Source organism: Aythya ferina, assembly GCF_964211825.1.
Source record: "Aythya ferina genome assembly, chromosome: 5".
NCBI lineage: Eukaryota > Metazoa > Chordata > Aves > Anseriformes > Anatidae > Aythya > Aythya ferina.
Genome location: NC_140301.1, coordinates 57,652,269 through 57,678,599, shown reverse-complemented (window position 1 = coordinate 57,678,599; position 26,331 = coordinate 57,652,269). Strand labels below are relative to the sequence as shown.

At 43.1% G+C, this 26,331-nt stretch overlaps 2 protein-coding genes across 5 annotated transcripts in view; one reads left to right on the top strand and one right to left on the bottom strand.

Moving 5' to 3' along the window:
• BRF1 (BRF1 general transcription factor IIIB subunit) overlaps positions 1–26,331 on the top strand; it is a gene marked incomplete at its 5' end in the record, with an annotated part of 169,169 nt that overhangs the window by 66,836 nt on the left and 76,002 nt on the right. For all 3 annotated transcript variants that reach the window (XM_084522788.1, XM_084522789.1, XM_084522790.1), the window contains 3 exons: positions 9,188–9,260; positions 17,145–17,294; positions 18,883–18,976. In XM_084522788.1, coding sequence (XP_084378914.1) covers positions 9,188–9,260; positions 17,145–17,294; positions 18,883–18,976 — 317 coding nt within the window. The remainder of the gene's footprint in view (positions 1–9,187; positions 9,261–17,144; positions 17,295–18,882; positions 18,977–26,331) is intronic.
• Positions 11,074–14,298, bottom strand: BTBD6 (BTB domain containing 6). Of its 2 annotated transcripts, XM_084522793.1 has the most exons (5): positions 13,962–14,298; positions 13,341–13,632; positions 13,130–13,220; positions 12,704–12,822; positions 11,074–12,461 (listed from the first exon to the last, which is right to left on the bottom strand). In XM_084522793.1, exons 2-5 carry the CDS (start codon positions 13,541–13,543, stop codon positions 11,429–11,431), a joined length of 1,446 nt encoding a protein of 481 aa, XP_084378919.1. In that variant the 5' UTR covers positions 13,544–13,632; positions 13,962–14,298; the 3' UTR covers positions 11,074–11,428. The 2 variants fall into 2 exon arrangements, with proteins under 2 accessions (XP_084378919.1, XP_084378918.1); XM_084522792.1 differs by lacking the exon at positions 13,962–14,298 and having other exon boundaries at positions 13,341–13,938.

The window sequence follows — 26,331 nt, the reverse complement described above, 5'->3', positions numbered from 1 at the left end:
TTTCAAAGAAATTTGTATTTGCTCTTTATGTGGAAGTAGAAAGCTCTGCTGACACACACTGTCTTACTCTCGTTTTCCATGTTAGGACTGTTTTACATACAATGTGAGTAGGTTAGTTACATCTATTTTTGTCCTCCCAGCTGTCCTGGTAAATGGCATCCCTCTGAAGGCTATTTATTGCTTACAGCAATCTGCTGGAATTGCAATAATCGAATGAATCTTTAATTCTTAAAATTAATAACTTTCTTCATTGTTTCCAAACTCTCATTGAATTATTTTGATTACAAGCAAATACTGCATCTATAGAATGGGGGCAGGGGGTGATATTTTCTTTTAAACACAGGTGATTGTTCATGGCAATTGTTATGAAATAGAATGATCGTAGTAAAATGGAGCATATTCTAAACATGTGAAGAAGAGTGGGTATTGAATCTGTAAAAGAAAAAAATGAGCAGATGAAGATTGAATGATTTGTTTTTTCCCCTCTGTACATTCCAGCCAGAAAAGGTGTCAAGATGGGGGCACATGGGAACCAAAAGGTTAAAGAGGGGTAACTGAAGAGATGGGAGAGCCAGAAATAGACTAGTGGTATGGAAATAATCAACACTGGAAGGAAGAAAATGCAACATTTAACTATTGTAATCTGTATTTAAATATGCAAGATTTCTGGTATGCTCCAAATTCTAGTTTCTGAAAGATGAATCTGAGCAAACAGAGATGTTAAACATTATTGTTAACTCTAGCTAGCCAGAAAGCCCTGTTTAAGAATGCATAAGTGAGCTTTTCAGGTCTTCTCTAGATCTCCTCCCCCAGCCTGAGTTTGGCTAATAAAACAAAAACCAACCAAACAACAAAAACCCAACCATTTCCAATTTCCTGTTTTAGATCAACTATATAAAATAAAATTAATCTACCTGCCAACAAAAGCTTCCTAGATGGTTCTTAGCTTTGCTGCTTTGTTTCTTTGTAAACTCAGTGGCAAAACATTTACTGCCCAGGCAGAAAACTTTGGTGCATTCTGCTTTAGATCAGTCTTTTGCTTACAGACTATATACTTAAAAAAGAAAAGCAACTGATTTATTGAATGGTACTATTACCTTGATGAGGCTTTTTCTTTCAAGCTCAGCTCTCTTATTGTAAAGTTGAGGTGTAAATGTCATGAATGAATAAAGAAGGGTTGCCAGTAGCAGTGCTGTTTCTATTTGATGCAGCTCTGTTGCTGTAGGAGGACAGACCTCTGGTCTGTCCTCCTGCAGCAACTTCATATTAAAGAGGTCCTCTTTAATATCTTCATCGATGATCTGGACGAGGGCATCGAGTGCACCCTCAGTAAGTTCGCAGATGACACCAAGTTAGGTGCGTGTGTCGATCTGCTTGAGGGTAGGAAAGCTCTGCAGGAGGATCTGGATAGGCTGGACCGATGGGCTGAGGTCAACTGCATGAAGTTTAACAAGGCCAAGTGCCGGGTCCTGCACCTGGGGCGCAATAACCCCAAGCAGAGCTACAGGCTGGGAGAGGAATGGTTGGAAAGCTGCCAGGCAGAGAAGGACCTGGGAGTGATGGTGGCAGTCGGCTGAATATGAGCCAGCAGTGTGCTCAGGTGGCCAAGAAGGCCAACGGCATCCTGGCTTGTATTAGGAACAGCGTGACCAGCAGGGCTAGGGAGGTGATCGTCCCCCTGTACTCAGCTCTGGTGAGGCCGCACCTCGAGTACTGTGTTCAGTTTTGGGCCCCTCGCTACAAGAAGGACATCAAGGTGCTTGAGCGGGTGCAGAGAAGGGCGACGAAGCTGGTGAGGGGCCTGGAGAACAAGTCCTACGAGGAGCGGCTGAGGGAGCTGGGCTTGTTCAGCCTGGAGAAGAGGAGGCTCAGGGGCGACCTTATCGCTCTTTTTAGGTACCTCAAGGGAGGCTGTAGCGAGGTGGGGGTTGGCCTGTTCTCCCACGTGCCTGGTGACAGGACGAGGGGGAATGGGTTTAAGTTGAGCCAGGGGAGTTTTAGGTTAGATGTTAGGAAGAACTTCTTCACTGAAAGGGTTGTGAGGCACTGGAACAGGCTGCCCAGGGAAGTGGTGGAGTCACCATCCTTGGAAGTCTTCAAAAGACGCTTAGATGTAGAGCTTAGGGATATGGTTTAGTGGAGGGCTGTTAGCGTTAGGTTGGAGGTTGGACTCGATGACCTTGAGGTCTCTTCCAACCTAGAAAATTCTGTGATTCTGTGATTCTGTGATCAGTGACCTTGAAGCAGTGTCCTGCAGGCACTGGGGAGCTAAGGCCCTCTGGGAGCTCAGTGTAAGAGAGTTGGGTAGCTGAAAGTAAGAGAAAGATGAATAAGATGCAAATCTGCTGTTACCTGCAACTCGTTATCTGTCTCGAGACCTGCCATGTACATGTTCTTTCTCTCTCATTGTTCAGTTCAGCTTTTCAAAATAAATTAAAAAAAATAAAATGGGGGGTGTGTAGGTGTGGAAGGGGAGTAGATGAATCTAGGAGAGAAAATCTGAAGTTTGTCCTCTGAGATTCTGCTCTGCGCCTCTTGTGCATCCACTCTTCCTGTACTTAGTGCGCTGCTTTGGGGTTTGGTTTCCAGTTCTCAATGGAAAAGAAAAAAAAAGCAAACAAACAAACAAAAAAACAACAAACAAACCTATCCCTTATAACATTATATGCTTTTAGCTTAGCATTATGCTGCTAAAATTTAGCAATAGAAGAGGCTAACTTTCACTGTTAATGGCAGTCTGTTTCTGAAGCCCTATCAGTTTTCCTGCTGTACTGATGATCGAGATGGGAGAGTTTGGCTTGTTCCACTGGGGAACTGCACATTGCATAGCAACTTTTGGAACTCAAATTGCCATCAGAATAAAATGCCCCCCTTTATTATTATTTTTTATCAGACAGGCCAACTTTTTGTGTTTTGTCTTCCATTTTATTTCTTGGTGAAATGTGTCCCATGTCTCGGAAACCTGTTGAAAGTGTTGTCAGATCCCGTATGCCTCTGGTACATTTAGACTTGGAAGCGTTATCTGAAATGACTGAAAATGCACAGAGCACTGCTACAAATCAGGCTCCTTCCTCGTGCAGAGCAGAGTCGTGCTTCGTGTTGATTGAGTTGGAAGGATGATCAGTCATCAGGCTCTGACAGGGAAAGTACTTGTTTATATTTCCAGATATTGCATTTTACTTGCAAATACACTCTTTAGAGAGGTCTATAATCAGGCCCTTTGTTTGCTTTTTTGTTCTTCCAATCTAAGTGACAGGACTTGCTTGTTTAGGAGAGTAGGGAAGCTTGTCTAGCCTTGGCCCAACTTTTGAACAGTTTGGGTTTGCCAGTCTCTTTCAGAGCACTCTCATTCCTTTCACCTGGAGAACTATTTGGCTCGAGTTTTGATTGCTGCCTTTCTAATCCTGGGAGATGCCCATCTCTTTTTTAGCCTCTTGTAATCTCCAGTGTCATGGTCTTCGCGACGTAGTCATAAAAGACTTCAGGAAGATGTTGGCAGTGCTTTGATCTCCCATTTCAGCCTAGCAGAATATCATTTCAGTGTGCCTTGTGGTGTGTCCTGCTGTTAAATAAAGCTAATGCTTCCTGAAAAGATGTAAGACACAGCCAGGCTCTTCAGAGCAGCGCGCAGCGGGAGGGTTAGCAGCAATGGATGTAATAAATGAAAATGAGATGTTTGGACTTGGTATCAAGAAAAGGTTTTTCCACCATGAGAAGAGTCTAGTGTGGGAACAGGTTGCTCAGAAGAATTTCCAAGTCTCTGTCCTTGGACAGAGCAAAACCCTGAGCAACCTGGTCAGTAGCTGACCCTGCTTTGAGCAGGATGTCAGACCGAGAGCTCCCAAGATCCCTTCCAACCCAAACCATTCTACAATTCTAGACAAGGGAAGAGGGTGTACCAGAAGTGAAAGCCAGTAACTGGTACTTGCTGGGTCTAGTTCTTCAGCCTCTCTTCCACTTCAAAACATAACCCTTAGCTTCTTCTGTTTCTTCCTCTTGAATTTGTTCAATCAAGTAACAATACTATCTTGTCCGGAAGGATCATTATTATGACTTATTTCTGTAAACCTGATTTATTTTATTTTTAAGGCAGCATTAGCCTTCCTGATTCCTCTACGCTTGTCACAAATTACTCTCGTATTTTGTTGCATAGGTGGTATGATTGTAGTTTATTGTACAGCTGTGGTGTGGGAGGACTGCAGCATATGCCATTAGAGAAAGCAGACTCTCTGTGGGGTCCCTACACTGGAGGCAGTGCTTTAAAGCATAGCAGAGAAGAAGCTGCTTAATTTTGATTTGTGGCTCTTCTTCAACTGCAGTCTGACAAGCTGGGGTTGGTACATCTTTGTAGTTTCACATTTTGTTTGTCTTTTGAGGTTAAATGTAATGTTCTGGTTGCAATATGGACCCAAAAAATAAGACACTTCAGTAGAAGGAGGAAGAGGAGGGTAAAACAGTATTTTTTTTTAAGACAGTACTAATTTGCCTCAGTTTTTGATACTCTTTATTCATTTAAAGATATTAACATGTTGACGGCATTTGCCTTTATTGCCCCTATGCAAATTGCTATTTTGATTGAGTTAATTTAAACAACCTGGCTGGTACCCTCAGGCATTACTATACTAGAAATGTTAATAATGAATCAAATAACCACAGGTGCCTCTTTCCCCAGCAACAGACACTCTCCTTAAAAACTCATTTGCTTTTCATGCTTGCTTAATTATTTAGGCAAGCAGCCACGGATATTTCACAGTGTGAGTTCTCATTGAGTTCCAACTGCCCGGTCTTCGTCTCTCTGAACGATAGAAGACCTTAAGCACCGTCACCACTTAGAGTGTTTTCCACAGTGCTGCACCACGGTCTTGGAAAGCCTTTTTGGAAATTGCTCGTAGTGAAAGGGTTTTGATTCATAAACTTACGGAACTCGTTAAATGAAAATTTTTGCTTGCCCATGATCACAGCTTTATTGATTGCTACTGTCGAAATTACCATAATCTGGTATCAATGGGAGATTCCCTGTTTCCCAAAGAGAGTTTAAAATCCTGGAACGCGTTAGGCTGATGAACAGATGAATTCCCGTGGTACTGGGAAGGAAGGATTTGTTGTTATTTGTAGAAGTGGAAGTATATTGGTGTTTGTGAACACATCGGGCATGATGTGAAATCGAGAGGAAATTATGAAAGGATAAGAGTCCCTATGGAAGTGTCCCTTTGAAATCAGCATCTGATGACTGACAGATGTGAAATGAAAAGGCTGTGTCTCCGAAAAATACCGTGAAGGGCAAAGAGTATAACAAGTAGGAGGATCTTTCTATAAAGATGTAAGTGAATAATTGGAAGCCGTTCCTTCTCCAAGTGCCACTCTTAACTGATATAAACTGTGCTATAACAAGAGCAGAAATTATTGGTACAGGACAGCATCTTGTACAATCTGAATTTCTCCTGCAAAAGCTTAGGGGTAAAAATGGGTTGTGTGCAGTGCTTTGGAGAGTGTATACTTTTTGTCTGAAAAACGTCTTCCTGCTGAAGTACCTAGTTCAAAACCAGGACAAAACAAAATGCGTAGTGACAGGTCCGTGTGCTTGCAAATGCATTCTGTTAAATGCGAGATGAATGTAAAACTATGCGGTAAAACATATTGGGGCATGCAGATATGTAACAATACTCCCTCTGGACGGGATCCGTGCTGCTCTCTGTTGTTTCGCGTGTTGATGCTTAAACCTAGTGACTGCATGGAGTTTAGGAGATTTTAGTATTTGACCAAACTATGAAAAACAGTACAGAGAGCACAAGTCTTAGGAAAGTCTATAAAACAATTGCTATGCTTTCAAACTATCGACTGGAGACAGTTGGGGAAAATACAGTCTTTCTCTATGATCCTTATAAATCAAGAAATGGGGAAAAGAGACTGAAGTTAATGTGGTAAGCTTGAAAGCTACAGCAATTGAAGTCTAAGCCAGACACAGCTTTCTAGAAGGGCATTTTTGTTTATTCACTGTTCAAAGGACTCATAAAATTAGATTTTATGAATGCAAATGTCATATGGTTCTAAATTTGGAGCATTAAGCTTTTGATGGATTGGAGTATATGAATTTTTATAAGAAGTTCTTAATGAAGAAAGAACTAGAAATTAAAGTAGGCCTTTAAATTAATTCTCTTAATTTTCAAAGCTTAATAGAGTGCAAAAAAAAAAAAAAGAAACATAGAAAAGATGAGTAAAGAAAGATAGACTCTTTCTATATGCCTAATATAGTTATCATCTCATCCATCACAGGAGGGGTGTGTGTATGGAATAGTTCAAATTAGTGACAGCAGCATTAAAATTTAGCGGAAGGGCCTTCTTCCACTAAAACTAGAAGTTAAGTGCCTTGTTTAAGCAGTTCAGCACCATCACTGATTTCTGAGTGAGCTTTATGTCATCTTTAGTTCTCTGCCTGTAGGAAATGCCCCAGAACTTCTGAATATTTGGTAACTTTCAAAGATGAGAAGTGTTTTGCTTCAGAGGGCCTGAAGTGTCTCTTCCTACTGATTTGCCAGGAGAACTGGAACCAGTTAAGTGCTCCTGATCCTTTTTGTGACTTTACCTTGACATTAAAAGAGCGTCAGCTTCATGAGGAAAACAATACAGAGTACGTAATGCACTGTGTATCCTACTTCTTTCTAAATTGGTAGTAATGAGAAACTGCAGAGAGCACTTGTGATCAAAAGAATGAAATTTCCCTGATGTACCATTTCTATTTGAATTTACTAGTTTGTGTAAATACACTGTCTACACCTTGAAGTCAGCCATAAAACACCGGCGATGTGCATAAAGTGGAAAGGCAGGTTAGTTTTAAAGTACCTTACTTCTCAAATAGACCATGGACCTGGAGACTTTTAGGCAGGTAAGGATAGGAGGATGAAAAGCAATCATGAGGCAATTTTATAATGCGTTTGTCTTTGCTTTGTATTTAATCCGTCTGTTTTTGTTGCTAGAGTGTAGCTTTAAAAAAAAAAAAAAGTTTCTTTGTCTCTTCGTATCTGTTTGTTCTTTGATGATTGCATTTATAGGAAGTTTGCTTAGGAGGAGTTTCTTCCAGTGACACGGCTAGATGGGGATATGCACAAAGTATTTGGATGTCCTGACAAAAAAAAAGCCAGAGGGAGAAATGCTTGTCTGAATTAGAGGTTCTCTCTAGACTAAAATGAAGGAACTAGATTAGTTTGTGAAGCCTCTGATGGAAATATCATATGGACTTGGCTCCTCTGAAGTAACTTTATTGATTTGTGCAGTGAAATCATCCTTGCAGAACAAGATCTAAGTGATGAGGTTTAAGATTTATAGTAACTCGGTCAGCCAACTTAAAGGCTGAAACTACAGCCAAAACCCCACTCTTTATGCTGATATTTTTTAGACAAAAGGTCAAAAAAAGCCATCCCAAACTTGCAGTGAATGTAGAGCATCGAAAGCCAACTGAAACACTGCAGATATTTTAAGTAATGTCTCTGTGGCTCATGGAAAGTCACGTGCTCCCAAACGCCTATATGAACTGCCAGGTTCAGGGGATGCTTGGTTTTCTGTGTAAAATTCTGTGACTTACTTCCTATTTACACTTATTTCTATTTACACTTGTTCAAAAAATATATTTTGTTTTTCTTCCTTGCCCTAGAATAGTATTTCTATGTTGCCTGGCATCTGGGAGAAAAAAGGAGTGGTAAAATTTCAGACTATCCTATGGAGCCTTCTAGGGCAGAGAAACCACTGGTCAGACAGACAAAGCATGGGAGGTATTCAACATTTTCCACTAAATATGGCCTAAATTAACATCACATCATACACACTTACTTGTTTGAACAGTCGTTTTCAGCATACATGTGAATTCTGAGAATTTATTTGAAGTTTTCCTTTTTTTTTTTTTTTTTTAAATTTGAGTTCAGAAAAAAAAAATCACATTAGGAAAACTTTCACGTAAAGCAAAAAGTTGTTTTTGCAAGTGGATGGCTAGGCGAAGATGTGTCAGAATTTGTTTGTTGCTTTTTTTTTTTTTACTAGCTTGGCAGCTGCATCTATACACTTGGGAGGCCGGCTGCTTTTAAACCAGTGTTGGTAAAGCTCCGTGAAACTGGAAGACAGTACTTAGTAACAGATTATTAATTTCCACGGGCTTGTACCTTAATGGACAACTCCGTTGTGTAATTGCTTAGTGAACACCTTCATTATGCTGGCATAGGAAAGAGAGGGGCAGTTCTATTACATGAAAGCAACGGAGGGCATGCTACTTACCCCTAAAACTAAAAATGAAAAGTTTGCATTGTAGGAGGTTGGATTTATTTATTTATTTTTTAAACTAACCTTTATATGCCCCTTCAGGGGAGCGAGGTATGCCAGGAGCTTCATGGGAACGTTTGGGGATAATTGGGATTTGAAATACATGCTGCCTTTCTTGCTTACCACAAAAACACATCTTCAGATAGTGAAATAAAACATCCTCAGACTTTTCAAACGCTGTACTTACCACGCCATAAATTGCAAATCGGAGTATGAGGAACAGCTTCTTCCATTTACATCCTCCTGGGCAAGAGTGGGACTATGCCTGCTCCTTTGCTGTGGTTCAGGGTGGTTTGGTGTTTGTTTGTTTGTTTATCTTTTTCATGTGGGGCAATGTCCAAACAATCAGAAGTGACAAATACCCTTGGGGCATGTAGCACTGCTCCTTTCTTTGGCAGAGAAGCTTGGTTTGTGCTTGTGCAATACTGAAGTGTCCCACTTCACATGATTTTACAGAGATGTGAAAGATGATGTAAAAGCAGAGATGCTTGTGATTTGCTGAAGTTTGGTTACGTTACAAGACAAATGACACTATAAAGTCTACTTAATACTTTAACATGTTAGGTGACAACTGGAAATTTGCCAAAGTAGTACAGAGTGACACTGAGTCCACTGAAGAGCATAATGAACAGCATTTTGTATTTTTTTTCAGTATAAACTTAGGCTTTGATTTACAATGCTAACTTATGCTGCTTTTGACAAGCACCAGGTATTATTCTGTATCTATGAATATTTCTTGTATTACTTTCATTGAATTTCCTAAAGCAGGCTCTTTACAATTTCAAAAATGTTTTTTTTTTTTTTTTCCTTTCTACATAAATGGTCTGTTTAAAAGCATTTGTGGTTTAAGATTCAAATAACAATTTTTGTCTTTTAATAGGTGAATGTCTATGTGCTGGGAAAAACTTTCCTTCTGCTGGCCAGAGAACTCTGCATAAATGCTCCAGCCATAGGTATTTTTTATTATTTAACTTTTGATTTATTTGCTGCATGGTTGCTTAAGACAATTGTGTGTGTGTGTGAGCAAGATGCCGTTTTCTTTTCCAGCTTGTTTGTTGCTTTTCTCAGAGCAGTTTAGGCTATACCAAGACAATGGACTGATGTGTGGCATCTGTGTTCATCTACAAGCTTGCACAGGCCTGTCAAATTCAGTTCCGTGAAGATGCTCCATCTCATAAACATTTACCAAACTTACTGTCAGTCCATCACCTGTAGCTGAGCAGTTCAGCACTTGTATTACAAGTGACTTGACGGAAAATGAGGTGCAGTGTTTTCCAAGTTGGCAACTTTTTCCCAAGTATTTTAGTAACTTTTTAATTAGTAAGTTATTGTTGAAATTATAGCACACGGTGATAGGGAGGTGGGTTTTCACCTTGTTAAAAGGGTTAAAAAAATATTCTTGCCTCAGTTGCAACTTTGGAGCCAATTTGGAATTGATACCAATTCCAGCTATAAAAGGAGGAGTTTACAGAGAGGTCTTGTGACTGTTACCACCTCTGTGCACCATTTTTTCCTGTATTTTAATCCACCCATACTCCCACTCTCCTTAATCTGCAGTGAGAATCAGATGCCTTTGAGTTCAAAAACACATACATACTCCTTCAGAACTCCTTCAGATGTACTCAGCTGGTCATATAATTGTGTTCTTGCTCGTTTAGTTTGCAGCAAGAGAACCAGCAGCTCCTGTACTGAGCTTTGTTTTAATGGCACCCAGACAGCATATGGCAGGACATGGCTATCGACCATCACGGCAGCAAACTGCCTCAGTTAACAGAGGTTGATGTCTGGTACAAACTACTTTTTTTTCAAGATTTAGTTCCCCTTTTGAGAGGGAAAACAGGCACTGTATTGCAACTTAATTTCAAGGTGCAAAAATAACGCAGCTTAGGTAAAGACAAACAGAAAACCCTTCTAAAGTTAATCTAGAGGTACCTGTTGTACAGGGGGAAAAACAATGGTTTAGCTTGCTGTTTGAATAGTCTTTCCAAGGTCATTATGAGATTTATAAAGAAAAGTACTTCTAAGCGGTTCATCTCTACTCATAGTCAGAACTTTGAGGAATACACCTACTTTTGTCAGTCTTTGAGACAATTGAAGGATAGTAGCTATTAAATGACTGCTGATAGTGGTTGGAAGGGACTTACAGTTCTCAACAAAAACACAGAGGGAGAAAGGAGATGCAGCATCATTTGCTTAAGGCAGCTTCCACCAATTAGTAACTTCGAGTGAACTTAAAGACCATATTGTAAATATTTCTCTAATGTATGCTCCTGTGATGTGTATTTAGATAGTGGCTGTGAGTGGTATAGCTCTTGGCTAAGCCTGTGATGAAGCTTGTTGCTGTATTAAGCTTCATCAGTATGTCCTGACTGGCTCTTTGAATCTGGTGCAGTTTGACAGGCATCAGCGTTGCTGTTTGCTGGGCGGGCTGGAGGTTAATGCAGATGATGCCAAGAGCATGTTGTGAACAGATGCTATAAGCTTTCAAGTATAACTACAGGGTGGTATTAATTGGCATTAGATACACTCAAGTTTTGTCTATGTTAACTTAGGCAATACACAAAACACCTCTAAGCTTCTATATCAGCTTCCCTGGGAAGGAAAATAAAAGCAAGTAAAAGCTGCCTGCTGGATAGTCTCAGCAGGCAAGGGAGCCTTCATAGGGGCAGGGATACACCCCCACATGTAAGGGGCAATGGCATTATCAACTGTAGTTGAATTAACAGACACAAGCCATAGGATCAGTAACAATCAAGTACACAGGAGTTAGGGCAAGTAAAAAGGTTTTATATTTCACAGATTCATAAACTGCTCTAGTTTAGAACATTCTGTTTAAGTCAGCTGCAGTCTGCAAGTTAGTTATCTATATACAAAATAAATGCACAGTACGTGCGGAATTTAACATTTTTCTGCTCGTTGCAGTCTTAATTAAGTCAAATAGCTTATGAATAAATAAAATAAGATTAAATTCGAGAGCATTCCTTCACTTATTTGTATAGGCTGATGTAGCAGATAGGTAAGTAGCATAACATTCCATACTGCTGTACAGTTTCGTAGTAAAATTGGAAAATCCCTTAATGTGCATTGTTGCAGTATCGGAATACAATCAAGGTGAAATGCATCATGCATAGAAAATGAGCTCAGGTATCTGTCCTCCTTGTACTCCAGTTCCGTTGGTACTGTCCGAGGAGCACTGGAACTGGAATGTCACTTTTCCACACTGCACTTCAGTCATTCCCTCTTGCCCGAAGTAACTGAGTTCATTGCCGTCGAGAATAGCACTTACATTGTAAAACGTGTCCTGCTCAACCTGCACAGGGTGTTCAAACCACACAGAGAAAGTATTACTGGACCCGTCGGAGGTAAACTTTGTCAGATTTTGAGCAAGGACAACTCCTAAGCGCTTCAGTTCGATTTTGACGCTGTATTCAGCTTTGCCGCAACTTGACCCATACAATCCCAGTCCCGCTATAAATATCCGTTTGTCTACGGCAAACTGAATACTGTCACACCGCCCTCTGTACCTCCACTGGTTGCTGCGGTACGCGGACGACTGAAATCGATGGCATCGCTGAGGTACGAGTCCTTTCCTTTTCGTCAGGGGAAACTCAAGTTTGGGTTTGTTGGCAGCCGTGTACCATAGGAATATGTTGTGAGTTTCCTCAAGGGTGAGGATGTCGGACTGGGCAGCCCCGTTGGCAAACTCTTCCAGAGTCATAGTGGGAATCCGCACCAAGTACAGCGCTTTTCCTAATACATTCCTCTTGTTGCGTGGCGTAACCGGCAGCCCTTGCCTTTTGCATTCAGCCTCTGCCCAGTTGAGAACGGCCTCGAAAACTACCACTTCCTTGGTGTTGAGCGCCTCCCGGGTTACAATGATCTCTAGCGTCTGTTGATCTATCTCACAGAAGCCTTCTGACTTCAGTGCCATTTCTGCTTGAGCATCAATCACCTCCCAGCAGCGCTGTGTCAGCTCTGGCTCCTCAAAGAGCCTGCTCTGAGACAGCAGAACGCAAGCGTTCTTCGCCTCTAAACTAGTCTCCAGAAAATTGACGCAAGCCTTTGCTAGGGCTGGCACGATGTACTTCTTGGCAGCATACAGCGTAGCCAGAACTGTGTCAGCTTCCAGGTCTATTTCATCACTATACATGTATCTAGAGGGGGAAAAAAAGAAGTTTCTTAAGGGAAAAATATATGTATGTATAGCCCATGAGAAAAAAAAAAGCACTCATCTGTAGTCATCTTTGCTGGCAGCGAGTCTGACACTCGGTATTTGTCAGCACATGAAGTAAACAGTAATATGTGCGTATTGCACAATGCCAATTAGGAGGTAGATGTATAGTTTAAGCTACTTTGATTCCGTCCACGTAATTAGTAACTTGTAGTGGCCACTTACTTTAATAGGATTAGAAAGGCTGCAGGTTCCACATCTGGTATATGGATTTCAGATTTGACCTCTGCGAGATCACCATAAAACATAGCGTAGAAGACAGAGCTACCGACTGCCAAAACGTACTGGAAAATAGAGAGGGAGGGAGAGAAGCCTCAGTACCGTGCGTCTGCGATGACTGAGCGTGCTGGCTCTTGATAAGAGCTACACTTAGGGAAAGTTAAAAGCTGCAGCTGAGGCAGGCGCCCGCTTTAGACAGTTCCCTTTAACTGCCATATATGCCAATTGCTTCTGGGATCAGGCAGGAGGGATAATTAAGAGAAAAAAATTGAATTGAGTTGTTGGGGTGGGGGGTAAGAAGGGGGGATGATGCTCAGCACTATCACAAAAAGCAGGGGGGGGAAAAAAACAAAAATAATGCTCTGCACAAACCTTATGGGCAGGAACTTTCTTGGATGCCCCTGGCGGGCCCACGATGAAGTGGACGTCAGCCATGAGTTCGTTATTGAACATCAGCGCGTTCCTGCAAGCGAGGGGAAGGGAGGGAGGTGTGGAGAGGCCGCTCAGCGCCCCCATCTCCCCCCCGAAAGCCCCAGCCAGCCCGGTGGCGGGGTCGCTTGTCCCCTTGTCCCTCGTCCCTTACCTCTCGCGCAGCGTGGGGTGGAAGGACTGCCAGTTGGCGCTCTCCAAGTTGTTGTTGTTGAGGTTCTGGAGCTGTGGCGGCGGGGGCGGCTGGGCGCTCTGCTGGAGCTGCAGCGCGTTCTTCTTGCTGTTGGCAGCGGTGGCGGCGGCGTTGCTGTTGGCGATGTTGGTGTTGGCGCTGGCAGGGTAAAGTTCTGCAGCCATCTTCCTCTTCAGGGCCAGGGGCACTATCTCATAGCATCCTGGCACCTTGCCGTTTGGCCTCGCGCTCTTTTTGGACTTCTTTAAGGTCTCTGGAAGCAGAAGAAAAAAAGTCAAACACTTCATGATCCTGCCATTGAGGCACCCATGGGGCAGTGGCATGAGCAAGACAACTAACAGATCCCAAGCGCAGGTCCCGCGGTTCGCTTCTAGGTGTGGGGCGGCCTCTCTTTCTCTTTTATTTTTATTTTTTTTCCTTTTTTTCCTCCTTGGCTCCAAGGGGGGCTGCCCGGCCTCGGCACCGCCACGACTGCAGCGAGCGGGGCTGGCCGGCAGCTCCTTCCCCCGAGAGAGAAAAAAAAAATAAAATATATATATAAAAAAAAAAATAGAAAAATGGGAAAAAAACCCAAGCACACACCACCAAAAAAGCCACAGATCCAGCAGAGCAGGCGCAGCGTTGAGGGGCGAGCCTCAGTCCCCGGGTCCTCCAGCCGCTACAGCCCCCCGCCGGCTCCCCAGCGCTGCGAACGATCGCGCCCGGCTCCGTCCTTCCCCGCCCGGCGGCGGCTGCTGCTGTCGGGGCACATCCGCGGCGCTGGGGCTGGCTCCGGGGGCTGGCTCCGGGCTGCCCCGCACCAAGTTTCCTCCTCCTCGCCCCAGCCGCGGGGGCGTCGCTGCCCCCTGGGCGCTCCCCTCACGGCGCTGTTCGGGACGCGGCTCGGCCGCGCTCGGCTCCCTTCGGCTCCGCTCGGCTCTGCCGGGCCCTGCCTCCGCCTCCCGCCCTAAGAGGCAGCGCCGCGCCTCACGTCACCGCCGCCTCAGCCAATCCGGAGAGGCGGGGGGAGCCGCCCCCCCCCTTCCTCCTCCTCCTCCTCCTCCTCCTCCCGCCCGCCCCTCCTCGATCTCCGACGCCCGCCTGGGGGCGCAGAGCGGCCGGGGCCGTGCGCAGCGCCGAGCGGAGCCGATTGGAGCCGAGCGGTGCCGAACGGAGCCGAACGGGGCCGAGTGGAGCCGAACCGGCCCCTCCCCGCCCCGCCGCCCTTCCCGGCCGCACCGGGCGGGGGCGCCGCTGCCCCGCGCTGGGGAGGGGGGGGCGGGAGGGGATGGGATGGGGATGGGATATGGGATATGGGATATGGGATGGGATATGGGATATGGGATATGGGATAACTTGGGGGAGCCCAGGGCCTCCTCCCAGACCCTATCTGACGGGTACTGCCCCCACACCCCGGTTTCCCACTTTAGTTTTTACTTTAATTTTCCCCCCTTTAGTTTTTCCCCATTTAACTTTTTCCCCTCCACTTTTCCCCCTTTATCCTTCCTCCCCCTTTTTGCCCCCTTTACTTTCTCCCCTTAACTTCCCCTCCTTTATTTTACCCCTTTATTTCCCCACTTCTTTGTCTCCCTTTATCTATTTGCCCTTTATATTTCCCCTTTTTATTCCCCCCCTTTATCCCCACCCTTTATTTTCCCCCTTTATTTTTCTCCCTGTTTTCCCCCCTTTATTTTCCCCTCTTTATTCCCCTCCTACTCCCCCCCTTTATTTCTTTCCCCTTTATTTTTCTCCCCCTTTATTTCTTTCCTCCTTTATTTTCCCCCTTTATTTTCCCCCTTTATTTTTCCCCTTTATTTTTCCCACATTGATTATTTAATCACCCCAAGGCCCTCACAGTGCCCCCTCCTCGCTCCCCCCCACCCCACAGCCCCGTTACTGCTGGGGGAGGCTGTCTTAAATCCTTCACTGGGGGTTTTCACTTTCCCTGCTACTTCTGTGCATCCAAACTGCAGCTGGGATAGGGAGCAGCGCCTCCCCTTAAAAACAAAACAAAATAAAATAAAATAAAATAAATAAACCCGTTTGCATCACAGCCCCCATCGTAGAAAGCCAGCTCTGCCCCAGGCGAAGCAGCAGTCCCTGGGCAAGGAGCAGAGCCCCTGGGGACAGGGGGCTCCTCCCGGGGGCACAGCGCGGTGCCGGGCGGCTGCCACTGGGGTCGAACCCCAAAAGGGTTCATTCGCCCTCCTTGGGTTTAGGAGCATCTTAAAAAGTGTTTATTTGCTTTTATTTGTCAGTCCGTGCAGGTCCTGTTAACTTTGGCCCTGTGTTTAATTTATGTATTGGTAGCTTTGCATCCTGGCCATTTACGGCCTCTTTATGGCTTTTTGCTTAAAAACCATCCCTGTGCTCATTTTCTGACTGGGAGCTTTCAGAACTGGAATTAACGACTTGTAATGTTTGATCAAATGACCCGTGGGCACGAGTGCTGGCAGAGACCTCAGAGCAGCCACCACGTGGACCGGCCTCACTGCTCCCCGACCCTAGAGGGGGTCGAGGAACCCCCACTGAAATCCTTGTCCTCAGCAGGAGCCCTGTCCCTGTCCCAAAACAGACAGCCGGGGGTCTTTGGGTGCCAGGCACCCATCGCTCCTGGAAGCGTTCCTTCTCCTGTTTTGGGATTGATGGTTTCTGTTAGTTTTAGAAGCCATACTTTTGTAACAATCTGTAGTTGTGCCAAGAGGCATTTATGCAAGAAAGTGCTTAAAACTGGGTTTTCCTCAGCTGTTCTCCCAGGCAATCTACTTGCAACGAGCGCCTAAACGTGGTAGGGATCTACCAACACACCGCACAGATAGGTGGAAGTACGGAGCCCTAAAAAAAATCACAGGGATCAGTCAATCCCTTGGTTTTTGTCATCACGTTTAGGAGCCGGCTGCACTTGGGCGTTTCTGAAGTTTTGAGGGAGATGCGGTTGGAAGCTTTTGCTCGCTGAGCGCAACGCTTTCCTTTACGTGCCTCTGTAGGACTGACAGGCGTAATCACGTTCGTTGTGATCGTGGTAATTACGGAGAGCAACAGGGCATCATTGTCAGAACTCGGTGCTAAATGAAACCGCTTTGATTAATTGTAAATCTCGAAGCCTGGCGCAGTGATCTGAGCTGGGTTTTCATCTTTATCAGTTTAAGTGCCCACATAGGGGATCAGCTAAGGAAATTGAGTTGAGGCTAATAGTTAACAATTTACCGTACATCATGGATTTTCGGTCAAGTGATAAAAGGCTGGCAGGAAATGAGAAATTGATACCTCAAATAAGAGTAAACATGTGTTAAGCGTAGCATTTACAAGATCGTTTGATAAATTATAAATTGGTTTAGGCAAAGCACAATCCGAACTGACAGATTTCGGTTAGTTTGAAGCTGATAACACCAGCACTTGAAATAAGTTTATACATCACGAGGCAGATCCACGGCTGATGTAAATTGTCATAGTGCTGCTGACGTTAATTGGGTTCCAGCAATTTGTGCCGACGGAGGGTACGCCTGAATACATGCACCATGTGGAGCTTTGAACCCTGAAAAGCACGTAAGGAAAACATGGTGCAGTGCTTTAAAAGCCTCTTGTCTGCAAAGCAAGAAAGGATTTTGTTTTAGCTGTACCCGTAGTGAAAAGGTGTTTCAAAAGCTTAGTCTGTGCTGCTCTCCAGTTGTTTTCTGAGATGTGAAGCAAGCCGACCGTGACAGCCCCACGGTGCTGCCGTTCAAGTTTTGTGGTTCATAAATCAAGGTTCAGGACTCGAAGTAATCGTGTTACCTTCTATTTCAGATCCGTGTTTATACATTCCTCGTTTTGCACATATGCTTGAGTTCGGGGATAAGAACCACGAGGTGTCCATGACGGCTCTCAGGCTGCTGCAGAGGATGAAGCGAGACTGGATGCACACCGGCCGCAGGCCGTCCGGGCTCTGCGGAGCAGGTAGGTGAAATGCTGGGCGTGCTGCTTTGACCCCAGCAGGATGCACAGGAGGGTCTGCCAGCTGGGAATGCATGCAGGCTTCTTCATTTCCTAGGTGATCCCATATTCTCTGGGTTTTGCCCTGTCAGGCACATACAGCTTAGACAGCATTTTGTCATTTTTGCCCCTACATTACTTGCTCAGATCCTTCGCCTCTTGCATTTTGCATTTTTAAACCTTCTTTCTGGTGCTCCCCTCTCTCCCACTCTCTGCAAGCTCTAGGTTTTTGCCAGCTAAAACCGCATCACGAGTGCAAGCACTTTGTTTTGTGTCTTCACACTGATTCTTATGCAAGAAATGCCCTCTCTGACCTAATCTGTGAAATTGTTTTCCTCTCCTTCTTCAGCTTTTTCCGAGATTCATTGCCAGCATGATGCTTATAAAAAATCTGCTGGCTTGGGAGGGCTAAGCTAAAAGGCAGTCAGTACCAGCCAGTGAGGTCAGATTGATGAAGAGTGCACACACAGTTCATGTATGCCCTTGCTTTTGTTTGAAAGATCTTAAACGTGCATGCTTGAATGAGAAATAGTGCACAAACCACAGGGAACCCAGAATTATGAGATGATATTGAAATTTCTAGCCTTTCCTTGTTAATAGTACTTGCTTATTGCACATCACCAAAAATCGAGTACAGGCTGTGTAGGAAACCAGCCTCATCTTTGATTCACTACATAAACTGTGTCTATGTGAGCAAGTGATTTGATTCAGTAGACATGGATCCAATAGATGGAAGCAGGAGGTGCCAAGTCCCCTGTATCCATCCATGTCATAAGCCTTTCGTGTATTTTTTGTAGTCTGGGCTGAGAAGAGTTCCGTGGCCTAAATGGGCCACAGGTTTGGGGCTATGTAAAGGACCAGTCCTTAGTTCAGCCCCTGATGTTCCATCAAGGACTGAAGCACTTCCCACACATACCTGAAGTAGAGCTCCGCTTTCCTTTCCTCCAAAAGAAAGCACTTTTGCCCGCTTAAACCTGTTCTGCCCACTGAACTGCTGTGTGATGAGTGGGGCTGGTGCTTCAACACTGAGCTATTGCTCTGACTCAAAACAGGAACGCAAATGCAGCCTGTGCTGGTTATCTGGCTATATAGAGGGTCTTGCATGAGAGCACTTGGGCACGAGCAAGCCAGTGATTATGGTGACTGCAGTGAGGATAATGGCTTAAGCAGATTCAGTGTTTTGCTTCTGGAGGAGTTAACTGGAGATCTTTTTATTCAAGACTACTAATTCTGCTAAAAAGATGATAGCGTTGAAAATGTGTGATCATGTTCTTCTGCTGTATTTAAGTAGCTAACCACAGTTTCCAAAATGAGCTAAAGCTTAGAGTTTTTTAGGGTGCAATTTGCAATCAGCTTAATTTTATTGGGTAGGAAGCAACATTTGTAACGTCAAATCAATCACCTGTATTCAAGGATGCAGCTGAATGCAAGAATTTACTGCTCTTTAGCTGAAAGCTGGGACAAAGGGAGGTCATAGTTATCTGACAGTTTTCTGCTTTTCTTGAGGAAATTTTCCTCTTTTTGACATTGACTTTCTCTGCTTATTCCTTAGCCCTGCTAGTGGCAGCAAGAATGCATGATTTCCGACGCACTGTTAAAGAGGTCATCAGGGTGGTCAAGGTTTGTGAGTCTACATTAAGGAAAAGGTCAGTGCAGTTTTATTACTTTTATCTTCCGTTTACTGTACTGAAAAGTGGTGTAGTCTAAAATGGACGTGTGTCAGAGAAAAACATGTTCTTTTCCTTTTCACAAGTGCCAAGGATAAAATAAGTACAACATGTTTAGCTGGTCATTTTTAAGTGCTAACACCTGCCTCTTATGTAAGGCCTCAAATGCTTGGCAAAGATGGTGAGAAGCATTGTGCCTATTTAACGGGTGAAGAGTTTAAGGCGAAAAAATGTTGGGTCAGAAATTTTAACAGGATGGTCATGAGTTCTCGGAAGCAATAACTGATTAATTCTCAAAGCTGAGGATGTAACGTGGGAATTTTTTTTGCAGTAATCCAGAATAGAATGCTGACAGGTCTTGTCTTTTAGCTGGTACTGAGCAGAACTTTTCCAAATATTTTCAAAAAATGGTCATTTTCAGTAGCGTTAAACTGCTAATAAATGGAAGACAGCACAATAAGTGTAGCGACGATACCTTCTCTGAGGGGGGTCAGAAGTAGGATTATCAGTAGAATGTGAGCCTGAAAATAACAATTTCACATGAACTTTGTCTTCTTCTTTATTTTTTTTTTTCCTAAAAAAGGTCTAGTAACATTTTCCACATTTTCTGCATTTTGATGAAGTAAATATTAATAGCAATCACCCAGTCTCCCTTGTTTTAGTTTTGGAAAGTTGTAACCTTTTATTTTCCCATAGTTTAGTAAAAAAATGACTTAACTGTGAAAAGTTGTGCTTTCTGTTGCCCCTAGTACAAAGTTTTTCTACCACCTGTGTATTTGGAAGTTTGTTGAACCAAAGTTTATCTTTAGAAAGCTTCTGGATGTTTCTCTTTCTCTCAATTGCATTGAGACCAGCTCAGGCACATCCTGCTGAATCTAATATTTGTCAATAAATAACATTAATTTCTTAACCTTGAAAAATGTTTTTACCCTATATCTTTATTTGTGGGACAGGAGTGATAATATTGCTCTGCCTTTCACTGGTAGTATAGAGATAAGTCTAAATTGTTTAAATGGCTGTAGGCACTATAAGACCAAGGATGTATGAGTACAAATGACTTTTTTTTTTCTCTGGTCAACAGGTCATATGTTTTAATGTGCATTTTGTATAATTAATGATATATGCACCCAGAATTGACTTCAAGATGCCTTGGTTAAATAGTTCAAGAGTTCATTCTTACTATGAAAATAAGCATAATAAATTAGAGTTGGAAGGAAAATTAATCTGAGCAATTGTTTCAAGCAAAGAAATCTAGCTTCAAAATTCATGCTTTGAAATGTTTACTCAAGTCACACACGTCAACTAAAATGACAGCGTTATTTACTTTGACAGGGTAAACGTGACAGCTGAATTATTTTCAGGCAGCTATAATTACAACTGTATTTATCACGAATCTATAAATTTGATTGATGTTTTTCAAATAAGAGCACGTTATATAGTATTTAATGAGGGCAAATAAAAAATACCCTTGAATAACCGTTATTTGCACCCCATTTTTTTCCTCTTCTTTCAAGAATTGCTCTCAAAATGCCATCGAGTAGAAGTAGAAATTGATAAGCACTTGTTTCGTGTTCTTAAAAATTTCTTCGCTTCTCAGCTTTATGTAGTTTTATTTCCTTTTAATTATTGCTGTAGTTGCTCAGATCTGCAAAGAGCTGCTGCTGCTTTGTGCATTGTGAAGGTGTGGAGTGTAGCTGGGTGGAAGTGCAGCCTCGGGTGCTGCACTCATTGCTGATGGCTTTCGTCTGAAAGCTTTGGAAGGAAAACCAAACACGAGCCCAGATAACGCCGATGCTTCCAGCCCAGGCTGGGGTGGGGCTGTGCTGAGCGGTGGCTGAGCAGGTAGGAGTGATGGATTTTAAGAAAGCCGTGCTTGGTTTTCTTCCTGTTTTGGGAAGACCGTCAGCAAGGAGTAGCAACCCTTAGCTAAGAAGTTGTTTCTAATCCTGTGCACTACAAGTCGTGCAGCTGTGTACAGGGGGATTTGTCACCCTGTTGTCCAGCAGCTGAGCAGCTGGAGAGCACCAAGCCCTTCGAGCGTGTGGTCTGCCACTACTTCCATTGCTGTGCATGGCAGGAATGGCTTTTAGGAGGAGGTTCACAAAAATGTGACATACCTTCAGGTCATAAAAACAAATGACCCGATCATAAATTCAGTCTATTTTGGAAGGAAAAAGCAACAAAGCATGGAATTGGCCCATAGACCCCATCACCCATCTTCAAATCAGGACTTCTTAATTTAACTGCATGGCTAAAAATATGTGTCTTTGTTTTTAATATGCATGGTTTTGGTAGGATCTTAGTAAGAAAACTTTGTAGTTACTTCAGAGGGCCTTTTAGCTGTATGTTTTGAAGCACGCAATTAAAATGTAAAGCTTGTTGCTGTTGTTGAAAGAGAGCATATTAAATATTAATAAACGTACTGATAATTCTATCTGTCTCATTTCCAGGCTAATTGAAATGATATTAACTTATATATCACTTTATATATTCAAAGTACTGTACAAATATTAACTAATTAGTCAAATTGTTATTTTTTATGTAATCATCTGTGGAGATAACGGAAATTAACTTTTAATAAATTTAACTCTTTTATTTAGTTTAATTCTCGCATTTCTACCTCTTTCATGCACCTGTGTTTTTTTCTGCCTCTTTAGCCTTTACATACTCTGACCCTTGTTCTGTTTATTCACCTCTTGCATACTTTTTCTGCATACTGAATTATAGTTTATCTGCAATAAGAATAATTTTTTGTGATATTTTTCCACTGTGCATTATCTAATACTGTGCGGCCCTTATTCCTGTTTGAAGATCTTAGGCATTTCTTCAATAGAAATAAAAAAAAATAAATCAGCTTATCTTTGTTAACACTTGCATTTTACTTCTCTGGCTTACTCACTCTCTTTATCTATAAATTGAGCTGCTTTTTGCATTAAGAAAAAAAATGTTTCTTCTCAGTTCCATACTATCTGTAAAAAAAACTATCTGTGGTGAACTTCAGAAAGAGTAACGTTTCAGTGGAAGTGATGTAGAAGAATCTGAAATGAAAGGCCAGAATGAGTTTAAAGTGTTCATTTTTGAGGCGAATGTTTCTTTGCACAACAAAACAGTATTTTCAGTGAAGGAAGACCAGACTTCTTGACAAAGGAACTCCCTTTACCTGGCTGTGTGGAGATACTGCGTGGATTTTCATAATTGGAGTCCTTTGCTCATGGTCCAGGGACCCAGCTGTAGCTCTTGCAATGATTGCGTTGGTAATTTTCTGGAAAAAAATAAAGATTCATGCTCAGAGATGAATGTATTGCCTGCAGCTTTTCTTATTTTCATTGCAGCAGTGCACAGTTCGTATGAACTTCATGTCCAGACTCCTGCTGCAGTGTCCAGCTGGGTAGACTTCTGCGAGCACAAGCAAAGAGAGGAGCAGGTTGATCCGTGAGTTCAGAGTCAGGGTGGGCAGAGATGGTAACAGGGCCATGCATGGCTGAGCGGTAGCTGCAAGCTGGGTTTTCCAAAATACTAAAGCCATATCGAGGTCAGCACTGAAGGGAAAGGCGTGATGTAGTCAGTGGTGTGCTGTGATACAAGCAAAGCCATATCAAAATCCTGTGAAAGGAACGTGATGGATTAAGCGAGAGCCATTTGCTTAAGGTATTTGAGCATGGAGAGGGGCCGAGGGTGTCCAGGAAGTCTGAGTTGTTGAAGTGTGATTGTTTAAAGTGTGGTATGAAGAGAAAAACTCTCAGAAACCTGGGCAGGTGGCTGTGTGAGGAGCCTGTAGTGGTGTCCAGTCTGATCTCAGATCAGCAGCCGTGAAGCTTCTTCACTGACCTCTAAACTAAGTGAGCTACACTAAGAGAGCAAATGGAGAACTATTTGATGTCTTAAGTAAAATACCTTCAAGTGGTTTACAGGTGATGTCTAGAAATCTTTCTAGTATAATGAGTAAAATTGAACTGGATCCAAGCAAGTTGGTATTACACACCTTTGCAAACTTGATAATCTGATTTAATGAAAAAAAGGTTTTATTTTTGATGAACCCAATTTTACAGGCAATGCTAGAAAGCTAATACATTAATTAGATTCCTGATATATTTCAGTACTTCATACTTACTTTAAAAATTGCCATTTCAAAGTTATTTGGTGGCTGTTACTTTTGATACAATAATTAACTTCTTAGCACTAAGTTGGTCTTGGCTCTTGTAAACAGTTTGCTCTTTGTTTGACTTAGCTTGTCGGAGTGGCTCTGTTACAAAGTGAAGCAGTGTGCTATTTTTCTTTTCCAAGAGATCATAGAATGTTTTGACATATTGCAGTGGAGGAACCATGCAAATGAACCAAAGTTTTAAGTAATGCTAAAGCATTTTGTTTCATTACCGTGATGTGAACGCTGGAATCAGGAAAAAAGAACAAGAACAAAAAATTCCAAAGGGTTCAGACTGACAGATTTCAGGGACGCCCAGGAAGACCTGTCTATGGGATTATCAATGGGCTAACCATGTGCACAAGTGTTAACCCGAGTTAACTCTGTGTAAGCGTTTGTAGAATCAGAACTTCAAAATTTATGCTAACAGAGCTGTGATAATTTAAAATCTCTGTTTTTGTGTAAGTAAGTGAAAGTCAGCAAGTAAAAGCAATTAATTGTTGAGGGCACTTCTCATTATTAAAGGAATAAATCTTTCTTGGTACCCATTCTTATTAAATATTTCTCTTTACAGTTGCATTGGGCTAGGAACACAGGGAGAGTAATGTAGCCCAGCTCAGGTGTTTAGTTGTACTTTGTAAAACCACAATAACGATAACTAGATCACCTCAGATTTTGTCCTTACTTTTTAGTAATGAGATACGTGCTCATATAGGCTTTAAAAATACCTCTTTTATGTTGCTGCAAGTAAGCATCAAGTTATATAAAGTTACAATGACTGCACTTCTATTTGTTTACAGACTAGTGAATACTGGAAAACTTGCATATCATGTAGGAAGCACGTCATCACTGTTTCTGATATATATTCTATATTAACTACCACAGTTAGGGTGTGTGTTTACATACTTCTGTAAATAGTTCATGCATGAATATTGCATAGCTTGGAAAAAAACGGAATGGAGGAGGATGTAATAGACATTTGTAGTGTAATAAGCAGTGATGGTTTGCCACAACAATGCAAATTCTGAACTTTTCTTATATTAGTGAGTGTGCGTGTTTGAAGTGGTAGACTGCACAAATGAACACTCTGTTACAATGGAGGATATAGTTAAATATAGGAGGAGTGGCTGAGGCCCCTTGGTTGTTCAGCCCTGAGCAGAGCAGGCTGAGGGGAGGCCTCATGGCGGCCTGCAGCTCCCTCACGAGGGGAGCGGAGGGGCAGGCGCTGAGCTCTGCTCTCTGGGGACAGCGACAGGACCCGAGGGGACGGCATGGAGCTGGGACAGGGGAGGGTCAGGCTGGGGGTTAGGGAAAGGGTCTGCACCCAGAGGTGGTCTGGCACTGGCTCCCCAGGGTGGTGGTCATGGCACTGAGCTGCTGGAGTTCAAGAAGCACTTGGACAATGCTCTCAGACATACGGTCTGATTTTTGGGTGTTCTTTCGGGACCTCAGAGTTGGACTCAATCCTTGTGGGTCCCTTCCAACTTGGGATATTCTATGATTCTAAATATTTTTGTACTTAAGTAAGATAGAAAAGTACGTCCTTTACTTTTCCTGAGCTTGCAGATGTTGGAGTTGTCAAATCAGCTGATCTATTCACCAATTTATATACATTTTTTAAATTGTCTCTGAGGCTATAATCTGCTTGCCATTCTGTGCCGAGGTCCAGCCTGGGATACCTGTGTGCTGTGCTGCCTGCTCTCCAGAGTTCAGGGTTGGCCGTGTACGTAGGAGGGCAGTCGGACGATGTGCGGCTCACCAGACTTCTCCGGTCCTGGCTGAGCTTGGCCGGCAGTTTCAGATGCTTTTCCTCTTCTTTGAACAGGGAGTGGGGGCCAGTGTGGCTTTTTCTAAACTGTCCCTGCTTAGAAGTCCCTCTTGGACTTTGAACTTGGACTCCTGAAGCGATCGTGAATTGGACTTCAGAAGACCTCGCGCTTTTAAATGCTTCATTGCACCCCACTACCGCAGAATTTCACATAAACACTAAAACTGAGCATTCAGATGCACATGGGAGTCCTTTTTTTTTTTGTCCTTAGCTGTAGACTGGATTCATAAGTCTCCACTGGACGGTGTCCCTGAAACAAAACAAAGTGAAAAAAACATTGCTCAACTTCAAAGTAACTGACCCATTTTCCCTTATTGGGAGCTAAATTAAGTGTGAACAGAATTGGTTTACTGTTTTGTGCACAAAAGTGCTTTATCAGAGCACGAGGTGTGTTTTTGTCTGTAAACTGACTGAACAAAAGCCGTGGAAATTTTTCTTTGAAAAAAAAACGTCTGGGGTTAGGGGCAAATGACACCAAGCTCTGCAAAAGCTTTTCTCCCAAAGGAATTTGCTTGAAAGAGTCTGTGAGAAACTGTAAGACAAGAGTTTGGACTGGAAGTTGAATCTCAGCCTGAACTGTAGCGATTGCCTCTCCTTCAACTTTAAATAGAAAATACTTATCTGCCAAATTTCAGTTTTTAGAGCCCTTTTGAATTCCTGCCAAGGAAATAATATCTTAATTTGTATATCTGTTTGTTTTCCTCCTCCTGTGGATGACTTAAAATGGCTACACTTACCAGATTTTTTTTAGAGATTATCGAAAGTACAAAACGAACTTGGGTATCAGTTTTATGCAGAACTTAAAAAATAGCCTGCAGCTATTTTTTTTCATGAGGGCACTCCCTCGCCCCTGAAACTATCGTGCTTATAATTAAGTCTGCATCAGCTTTTCTTAGCCGCCAAACTGATGTTACCTTGTTCCACGCAGCGCAGACTGCCGCGTGCATCAGTTTGTTGCCTTGGTGGCATGTGTCCAAACACTGGATAACATCAGAGAAATGTTTAAAAATATGCAGACAGGATATCAGCCGATGTAAGACGTTGAGGCAGGCGGGCGGTTGGCAATCACGGGTATTTATTTATATCGAGTTAAAGGAGAAAGCACTGAGCGAACGGCTCGCACTCCCGCAGCATGGTGCGTAGTACTGGCTCAGAGCAGGACTGAGATCAGACCACGTTGGCTCGCCCTGGGCTGACACCCAGCAGGTACAGAGCAAGTGACCTGAGTCACACAAGGTGGACAAGGAGAGGGACAGATGGAGCCTCAGGTGTCCACAAGGACATGCGAATGATGTTAGGTGCTGAAATCCAAGAGTGGTCATCTCGTCCTTAACCCGGCTTGTCAATCCCTGGTTTTGCCACTGA

Coding starts and splice junctions, on each gene's coding strand:
- BTBD6 (XM_084522792.1), bottom strand. CDS start 13,702: ATGCCACTGCCCCATGGGTGCCTCAATGGCAGGATCATGAAGTGTTTG. Junction 13,221..13,340: donor CACCCCACGCTGCGCGAGAG/GTAAGGGACGAG, acceptor CCTCGCTTGCAG/GAACGCGCTGATGTTCAATA. Junction 12,823..13,129: donor AGAAAGTTCCTGCCCATAAG/GTTTGTGCAGAG, acceptor TCTATTTTCCAG/TACGTTTTGGCAGTCGGTAG.